Here is a 10,396-nt window from a genome sequence, read left to right on the forward strand (position 1 = left end):
GTGAAGACACTCATAGGAGGGAGAGAGGACACCATGTAATGTTTTATGAGAGTCAAGCAGAAACTACCAGCCTCTAAGTTTTATGGGTTGTCTGCAAAGATCACTTTCAACTCCAATGGCACATGCCCTGGACAATTCTGACCCAATTTGGGGAAGGAGAGGAAACTTCTTTGAATTCTATTACTATTACCTATTCAAAATTGTAGTTCTACAAACATATCTAAAGCTATGATTCTCTGTGAGTATATGATTTTGCCTCCCAAAAAGCCACAAGCCAGCATTTGAGTTTTGGGGTTTTTTTATTTATTTTTTTAATTGTCACAAGTAGGGAGATGCTACTCACATCTAACTGAGTAGAGGCCAAGAAACTGCTCAACATTCTACAATGACCAAAACAGCCCCACAACTGACCCCAAATGTCAACAGTGTGGAAGCTGAGAAACACTGATCTAAAGGAGAAACCTTGTGGAGTTCTGGAATGCAAAGTTAGTTTTAGTCTTTCTCATAGAACCAGAACTAGTCATTACAGCTCACACCATAACTACTTGAACTGATAAAATCTATTTCTGATATAATCTATCTCATGCCCTTTTTGATTATTAGCCATAAAAATTATTTGGCAATTAATCTTAGGTACTTTGAAAATAATCTATGAATGTTAGTTTTCTGGAAAAATGACTGTATAAAACCTAAACAGGACAATTGTGACATAAAATATTTTTATATTCAAATGGTAATTTCTCATAAACAAATCAACATCACAATAAAATCTTACAAGAAATCTCAACATCTACTCGGAATGACAATTTCTGCAGCAGACACTAATTTACTCTGAAAGAAAAGCATGTCCAAGATGAATTTTCCAAAACAGAGTAAGTTTCATAAAGAATATTTACACTGTAGCCCCTGTACTCAAAGTCTGAAAACACATTTGGTCCATTGGCAAATGTCAAAAAGATAACAAATCCAAAGTCCCAGCCTCCAAAAGCTTTCAAGAGGGGCAAAATCATTGCTAGGCAATACACAAAAGATCATGAAAAAAGAAAAAATGATAAGCCAGACTTTGTCAAAATTAAAGACTTGCATTTCAAAACCAAAATAAGAAACTGGGAAAAAATGAAAATTATAAATCCATATAAATTATACAAAGATATAAAGAACTCTCAAAATAAGATAAAAAAATTAAAAATGGGCAAAAAAGAAATGAATGGACCTTCCATCAAAAAAGAAATGAATGGACTACATGCACACAGAATAATTCTCAATATCATTAGTTATTAGGGAATGGCAAATCAAAACCACAATCAGATACTTCACACTTACTAGAAGAGCTACAATCAAAACGCAGACAATAACAAGTGTTACTGCAACCTTCAATACATTGCTAATGGAAATGTAAAATGGTACAGCCACTCTGAGAGACAGTTTGGCAGCTTCTTAAAATATTAAATATAAACTTACCATATGACCCAACAATTCCACTTCTAGGCATCTACCCAAGAGACATGAAAACATATGTCTACACATAAAGTTGTACAAGAATGTTCACAACAGCATTATTCATAATAGCCAGAAAGTAGAAACAGCCCAAATGTCCCTCAACTGTTGAATGGATAAACACAATGTGGTACAACATATCCATGAAATGGAATATGAAGTACATGCTATAATATGGATGAACCTCTAAAACATTATGCTAAAAGAAACTAGACACAAAAGACCACATATTATATGAGTCCATTTATATGAAATGTCCAGAAAAGGCAAAAAAAGTACTATAAAGAAAGAACATTAACGGTGCCCTGGAGCAGAGGGTGGGAATGAGGAGAGACTGCAAATAGGCACAGGTTTCCTTCTGGGGTGATACAAAGGTTCTAAAATCACATTGTAATAGTGGTGGCACAACTCTGTAAACACATTAAAACAGGATTTAATTATAATCTCCATGAGGCTACTAAAAAACCATGGAAGTCAAGAGAAAATGCACTCGTTTTACCAATGATGTAGATGACTGAGGTACCTATTTTAGGTTTCCAGAACAATGAACAGCACATGTAACAACACTCAGTAAATCACTGTGGAATGAAGCTGACTTACTTAAGTCAGATGGCTAAGAAGAGAACAGAACTCAGTCCGCAATCCAAAGATACTCTTCTCCCCACAAAAATCCTGTATGATCTGGCAGAATTCAGACAATTGGAAGCTCTGTTCCATCAGCATCACAGTGCTGCTTATCACCAAAAATCCACATATTTCTGTTCTAAGCACACAGGATTTTAACCCAAGCACAGTGTTGGGTTTAGATATAAGGTGTCCTAAAAAACTTGTGAGAAAATGCAAGAAAGTTTACACGCGAAATGATGGGGCCATGAGAGCACTGACTCAATCAGTGCGTTCACCTACTTGAATGGATTAACTGGGTGATAACTGAAGGCAGGTGGGGTGTGGTTGGAGAAGGTGGGTCACTGGGGGTGTGCATGGTGAGGGAAGCTGGTTCTCTCTGCTTCCTGACTGTCATGTCTTCATCTGCTTTCCTCCTCCACACCCTTCTACCAGGATGTGGTCTCACCTCCAGGACAGAGCAACAGAGGTAGCAATCTATACACTGGGAGCTGAGACAATGAAAGCCAAATAAACTTTTCCTTCTCTGAAATTATTGTCAAGTCTTTTGATCACAGCAGCAAAAAAAAACTGACTAAAACACATGATCACACTCTTCTCTACCTCCATGCAGAACCAGCTATCAGGTCTGGAAAATTAAACTCTAAATATTTAAAGTTTTTACTGAACCTAAAACATTATAAAGGTTCTAAGAGTTTCACAACTGTCCTGGTCCGCCTTAACGTCACTCTTGCTTCCTGGACAAGTAATTATTAAAGATGTATTTGTGGTACGTGTGTGCACTGGCTCCAACATGAATACCATACGTCATATCCAGGTTACCATTATTGCCAAATTTAAAACAATTTTCATAGTTTAACCTTACAAAACTGATTTTATTTCATTATTTATTGTCATTATTTATTGAGGAATTACATAGGGCAAAAGGCAGCAAGTTGTTTAAACCAAATGACCACTGCATACTTTCTAGATATTTTTCCTTTTGCCATAGGAAAAACAGTTAAATGGTCCAGAAATAAAGTTTTGAGTCTAGATATGTTCAGAATCTTCCAGAATGATACAATACTCTATCATAAATAGTTTTGTACAACATGACTGATACATAATCAGTTCCACTGGTATTTCTCCTCCTCCTCTCTACTCTCCCCCAATTTATTGGAAAGGCAATACTTTATAATTATCTCATTCATCAAAAATATCTTTTAAAAATTAGTCTAAAACATAACGCAAAAAGTCAAATTCTGTACTCCACAAGGAAGGAAACACACGGGATACCAATAGAGATGTTTTCCTTTATTATTTAACTTATCACATTGCATCTGTGAAATCTCCAACAACCATGAGAGGGTAAATGTAAATTTATAACAGTAAAATCTACTGCAATTTTTCCTATTCCTTACCTCTTCTTTGACTATATACAGTTTGGGATGCCAAAAACTTGATTTTCACATGTACAGAGGAGCTGGAACTGAATCTTGGCTCCCCGACTTTAATGTGAACAACTTTGGAAATCCACAGCTTCCCTAAGCTTTAATTTCACACACATACATACAAAAACATGTACTGGAACATAACATGGAAATGTTTTTAAGTCCCTTTGGGTCTGGAGAGATAATGAACTTGTATTTAAGCTTCCCTCCTTAAGTTAATGTCTTAACATCCACCCCCTTTTTTAAATAAACATAAAAATCTTAAGCCTTAATGTTAATTGAAAATTTTAAAATATATGAAGTATAAGAGCTAAAAACAAATCAGTTCCTCCAACCTTATTACTAGTTGAACTCAGTGCTTTAGTGTGAACACCTACTGAATCATTCAGGGATGACAACTCTAGGTCCTCGTGGTAGACCTTGCTGGCCTTTCTTTCATCTACTTAATAAAGACTTGAACATTTACAACTGAGTCGAAGGCAGATTGTTCCCACAACAAAATGAACAACTTCGTTTAAGCAAAAACTGTTATTTATTCCCAGAATACACCACAAGGCTCCACTCAAAATACTTCCCAGAAGCTGCTGGAAAAATGCAAATTAGAAGACTCAATCTCTTATCCCTATTCTGTTAGACAATGTTGGTTAAGCTGTACAACCTGTACTTTTTAAATAAAAATATTCTTCTGGGATAGGGATGTAACTCAGTGCTAGAGGGATTGCCTAGCATATATGTGGCTCTGGGTTCAATTCCCCAGCCCCATAATAAATAAATAAATATATACAATAAAGACTTTTCTCCTCAGTAAATTACTTCAAGAACTTTTTGTAAATTCAGGAGTCTGACAGACCTAGAAACAGACTCTCAGTCCTATAAAAGAAGGCATGTTTTCCAAAGAAGCAATGTTATAAATGATGGCTGGTTTTGTCTGTATAATTCTCTAAAACTTAATTTATCCATTATATAATTGAGCTTTCTGATTCTGCAGTTTTAGAAACCAGAGAACTAAAGGGTTGTTTCTATGGATAAATGTTTCTGAATTCCAAACTCAAAAAGTTAACTTTTCTAATATACAAGTGTCTACCACAAACTTAAAATGAGGCTTGTTTCTTAAAGTTTTCAAAAAATAAACACAAAAAATTAAGAATGCCAGAGTCAAGTTAAGAAGCATTAAATAACCTAACATAAAAATACAAAACGAACACAATAATATAGAATTTCATATCTGGAATAATCCTTTAATTTTTAATGTTAATCTTATATAGGAATGATTAATAAATGACTCTACTTTGAGTTTACTTGAGAAAATAAAAATCCAGATACTCCTAAAGATTATCATACAAGTATAATGCTCTTTTTAATGCATATTTAATATACTAAATACGGCTCTAATTTAATATAGATATTCTGCAAAGTTGTGTTATTTTTCTATCCAATCAGAATTAAGATTTCAACCATTCCAAGTGGTAATGAGGGGATATTTTAAAACATTCTTTTAGGGGTTAATCCTATAATTTCTTACACCAAACCCACCACTTTAAATAGCTTTGACTACTAAGGATTTCATTCATACATTCACAAAACATTTCATTCACACATTCCGATTTATACAAATCCTAAATTTGAACATATACCCCAGAACTTACTACCTGAATACTTTGGGCAAGTCACCTTATATTTCCAAGCCACAGCTTCTTCATATTGTAAAATGGAGATAATTAATGTGCCTTCACTATAATACAGGATCAATTAAATGATGTAAATACACTTCCGGAAAGAGTACTGATAAACACACATAGATGTTTGTTATTATTATAAGATCTGCAAACACCTACATTTTGCTAAAAGAAAAATTTTTGCTCCAGATGTTCTTTCTGAATGTTTGTTCAGATGTAGAAAGCAAATAGCCTATAGTTGCCTATAGCTTATAGCAAATAGCCTATATTAAAACCAAACAAATCTCCAGGGACTCTCTAAAGTTCCTTCCATGGAAGAAGAGTAAGATGTTAAAACTTAGATACCTGTATTTTAACATTTTCAAAGATGGATTATACATTTCCACTACATTCCTCTTGAGGGCAAGAATAGTATCTCAGTCATCATTTTAGCTGCAGTAACTGGAACAGAGATTAGCTCTGTGGGTTTTTTGTCTGTCTTGTTTTGTTTTTCTTTGTTTTGTGGTATAGAAATTAAACGCAGGAATACTCTACCACTGAGCTACATACCCAGTTTTTTTTACTTTTTATTTTGAGACAGGGTCTCACTAAGTGACCACATTTGCTTCCAACTTTCAATCCTTCTGCCTTAGACTCCTGAGCTGCTGGGATTACAGGTGTGCATCACCACATCTAACAGCTCTGTTTAATAACTATTTATCAGATTACACTTTTCCAGAAAAAAAAGTAAAATGTGCATGAAATATATGTGAGATGGAAGGAGCTCTGGCCCTAGAATAGAGACACTTGATCTCACTCTCTACATAACCTTGCATAAGCTCCCCTAGTGTCTTGAGTCTTCGTTTCCTTTTAAAAGTCTACACTATAAGGAAATAAGTAAAGCCTCTTTTAGTTGATGTATGATATCTCACCACAATACTGCAAATAAGGCCTGTGAGTAACAAAAATGGAAAAATAAAAGTTTCTCCCAAAGTCCACGAAAGTCCTTTATCCATAGTAGAAACCTACTGATTCTTACTTTAAGTATTTCTAACAAACTTGGTTATTTGGTTATGAAATATTCCCTACTGTTGGTTAAAATAGATCAGATGTTGAAAGGAAGAGAAATTGGAGGACCCTAAAAGTTTCCTCTTCTTGATGCACTACTTTCTTAAGTAATCTGCACACTAATTATTCTTACTTTGTCACTACATTAACCTTAATGAGGCCAGAAAGAAAAAGTCATCTAATTTAACATGAATTGGAGTTACCTGAGACATTTTACATTCAGAAATAAAATGGATTATTTCACAGAATTAATTTTACTAATTAATTTGTCACTACATTTACCTTACCTTATCCCCCATCAAGACTAAAGACACCAAGATATGAGAGTAAGTAGATATTTTCAAGATAGTCAGCAGGCATTCCTGGATGCTTGCCCATGATGGGACTGCCCCTAGGCAGGAGGGATTACCCCATTATAAGAACTGAAGCTGTCCTTTGAAGCAAGAGTAATCCATTGCCCCCTAAAGCAATGACATCCCAGCAGAATCAGACCCAAGATAATGATCAACCAGATGACATAGTCTGAACAAGTTTGCTTCACTATGCACACTTCTCACGCACTCCCCTTTTGTTCCTTTCCCTTTACCAACCTGAAGCTCTTGTCAGTACCCCAATGACAGGGGTAGGATGCTAGTCCCCTTGCTTCCCAGTGTGGCTCTGACCACAATGAATAATAAATTCTTTTCTGGCTTCATCATCACTCAGGTCTCTGGACTCTTCAGCTGAGGACCCTGACGCTTACCTAGGCTTCTGTAACAACTTTATGGAAGTAAAATGTTACTAACTGGGAACTACAAGTCATCAGATCCTTTAAGGCAAAGACCACTGGTTGCCAATTCTGATCTTTAAAGCATATGACAGCTCTATAGCCATCCTAAGACTGTCTTTGAAAGTACTTTTATCTGTCACTAATGGGAATCCAAACACATTCAAGTCTTTTGCAAAGTTAAATAAGCCAAGAGTCTTAAGAATCTTGAGCAAATACTTGTATATTCACTAGATGACTACATAATGGAAACTAATTTTTGATGGAATGTAAAAAATATCCCAGGATAGGGGCTGTGTGTATAGCTCAGTAGTTCAGCACTCGCCTAGCCTGGCCAAAGCCCTAGGTTGAATCCTCAGCACTACAAATAAAAGAAAAAAATCAGGATAAAAATTATATATGAAATGTAATTACAATTATTTTTTCTTTTAGAACTATGCATTGGAAAGAAGGGTTGAAAGAAGATTGAATCAAGTTCATTCTTTGTGTTTGGATAATGAACTTGGTTGACATTTTCTTTTCTCCATATTAAATTTTACTAAGTGAGTAAAATTTGTTTTACAATGAAACCATAAAAAAGGATAAGAGGGAAGAGAGGAACACTGCTTAGAGATAAGGAAATGGCATAATTAGAACAGTTACCATTTAGTAAGTGTTATAATTAAATTTTTAAACTAGCAAGGAACTTTCTAAGTGATCACAAATAATTAAATCAGAATATTTGTGCTGGAGGGCTATCTTGCCTAATTTTATCATTTGATAGATGTAGAGAAGAATTATAATTGTATGATGGATTACAGTTTACAAAGTGCTTTCAAACTGTGGAATCACCTGTCCTTCAAAACACCGGTTCATAAGCCCTATTCTAGGAATCGGAAAACTGAGGGTTAGAGAGATAACATATACCTGGCACAGTGGTGCATGTCTGAAATCCCAGGGGCTTGGGAGGCCAAGGCAGGATGGTGAGTTCAAAGCCAGCCTCAGCAATGGTGAGGCACTAAGCTACTCAGTGATGAGCTGACTCTAAATAGTGGGGTAGGGAAAGGGAACATGGGAGGAATAGAAGAACTCTAGATAAGGCAGAGAGGTTGGAGGGGAAGGGAGGGAACATGGGGTTAGAAATGATGGTGGAATGTGATGGACATTATTATCTAAAGTAAATGAATGGAGACAAGAATTGGTGTGAATATACGTTGTATACAACCAGAGATATGAAAAATTGTGCTCTATATGTATAATAAGAATTGTAATGCATTCCGCTGTCATATATAAATAAAAAAATTAATTAAATAAAAAATAAAATACAAAATAGGGCTAAGAATGTGGCTCAGTGGTAGAATGCCCTGAGTTCAATTCCCGGTACCCTCCTCCCCCCCAGAAAAAAAAGAGAGAGGGATATCATACCAATTCCTAAGGCTTATGAAATGCTTACAGTATATCAACCTCTGAGGTAAAGCACAGTCTTGTGAAAATTATTCTCATTTTACAGATAGGAAAACAAGGACAGACGTCAAGTGACTTACCCACAATTATATAGCTACGAGGCAGTTTTTTATTCAAAACCATACATATAAAATAGAAATTTTGAATTACGCAGATTCAACTTCACAGAGTCCTTTAGTGATAAGTTGGCCTATGATCCAGTTCCGTAGTCTCACAACTACAATGGTCGTGTTTAAAAAGATTTCCTTAAAAGTTAGTTTGGGGAATGGGGGTGTAATCTTGGTGGTGCGCTCAGCATGGGCAAAGAGTGTGCATAATACAAACACAAAGTTACTTAGTTTGAGAGGCACGCCGAGGATCCAGAGGCAAAACAAGATGTACGGAACTCCACAACTAATGTTAGTGGAGAATCCACGCCTCAGAAGAGAGCAAGGCAGTTAATTGCTAAAAGTGGAGAGGGCAAAGCTAACAAGTCCTTATACGTCTAGTCAAGCATTCAGAGGAAACATCTCTGTACCTCAGCAGCAGAGAGCAACAAAAATCACAACAACCACAATTCTAGCACCTTAAACTGGTGCAACTCAGCACAATTTGCAGGACACCTTCAGGTTCATCTCAAAAGATGGGCTGGGCGGGCAGGGATTAGTCCCACTTTACACAAAAAGCCACAATGCAAGCAGTGTGGGTCGGGTGGCGGCAGGAAAGCTTAAGGGCAAAGGGCAGACACCTGGGGAGACCGCGGCTTCGCCCCGCGGGGGAGGAGCCCAGGGCCCACCGCGGCTACAAGGCCCAGAACGAGGCCGCGGTCCTGGGTGGTCGCTCCCGAGGCTCGGGGGCTTTGGAGGTCGGCTGAGGTGCCTCACTACTCACGTTGGACCAGCCGGTCTCCCGTGAAGGTGGAAGAACAGCTGGTAACTAGCGCACAAGGGAGGCCCGCAGCCATAGCTGTGCTAGCAAGCCGGTTCCGTCCGGGAGCCACTTCCGCCTTGGGCTGCACCACTGCCGCCGGCGCGCGGGTGAGATGCACCGGAAAGAACGCGTTCTTGGAATGGAGCGGCCGCGAACTCCACCTTCAACCCCCTTCGGCTGCTGGCATGGGACTGGCCGGGCGGTGCGTAGTGTTGCCTTGGGAACGATCGCCCCGCCCCCACAGGTTTCTGCAGCTGGAGGCCGTGCCTCCGCAGGGAGGTAGCCCTCCCCGGCCCTAACCATGGCTCAGGGGACTGAAAACTACGACCCCATCGGATCCATCTTAGTCCAGGTGGGAAACGGGCTTCCCTTAGTTCTGCCCAGCTACGACACTTCGGAGCGAGTCCCAGCAGCGCCAGTTCACAAGTTCCCACACATTTGGGGCGCCGCCCCCAGTCCGCCTCCAAGGAGGAAGGTTTTCACCAAAATGCCCACCCAGAGCCACCATAACCGGCCGCTTGTGCCTTACACTGCCGGGGGTGCTGCCCAATCAATCACTACCGTCCCGCCTCTGGTAGAACCGTTCACACCAACCACCTGTCCTTCAAAAAAATCCATCTTATGTGGTAGCACTGCTTAAAAATGTTATATTCTGAGAAATTTGAACCCATGACCTGAAGGGGTGAAGCAGAGGCAAATTAGAGACATTGGGAAGTGATAAGAAATGTAAGGAGAAATTGCAATATGTAAACTGGTTTTCTTAACTTAAATATCTTAAATGTCCCTTGTTTAAAAACACACAAATAAAAATAATTAAGATAACTTGGATTGCAAATCATGTAAACACTTCAAATATAGAAGTGTGACACATTAAAAAAATGTACGCTCAAATTTGAGAGTCACTAATTTAGATTGTGTGGTAAAATATGAACTTAAGGGTGATTTCAAAGAAAACATCACAATAATCAAAGCTAATGTATTTACCACATATCATGCACCATTCT

The 10,396-nt window shown here is 37.9% G+C and overlaps 1 protein-coding gene across 6 annotated transcripts in view; it reads right to left on the bottom strand.

The window, feature by feature from the left end:
* Positions 1 to 9,458, bottom strand: part of Aagab (alpha and gamma adaptin binding protein) — a 49,758-nt gene extending 40,300 nt beyond the window's left edge. For 4 of the 6 annotated variants that reach the window (XR_003302598.2, XM_026408820.2, XM_026408821.2 and 1 more), the window contains exon 1: positions 9,354 to 9,458. Coding sequence is in view for 4 of the 6 variants with exons in the window: in XM_026408820.2 (XP_026264605.1) it covers positions 9,354 to 9,426 (73 nt within the window). In the remaining 2 variants the exon portion in view is untranslated. Of the gene's footprint in view, positions 1 to 8,563; positions 8,747 to 9,210; positions 9,314 to 9,353 lie in introns of those variants that run through there. The other 2 variants (XM_026408823.2, XM_026408822.2) reach the window with 2 other exon arrangements.
* Positions 9,459 to 10,396: the final 938 nt, after the last annotated feature.

Source organism: Urocitellus parryii, chromosome 6 (genome assembly GCF_045843805.1).
Source record: "Urocitellus parryii isolate mUroPar1 chromosome 6, mUroPar1.hap1, whole genome shotgun sequence".
In the NCBI taxonomy this organism is placed as follows: Eukaryota; Metazoa; Chordata; class Mammalia; order Rodentia; family Sciuridae; genus Urocitellus; species Urocitellus parryii.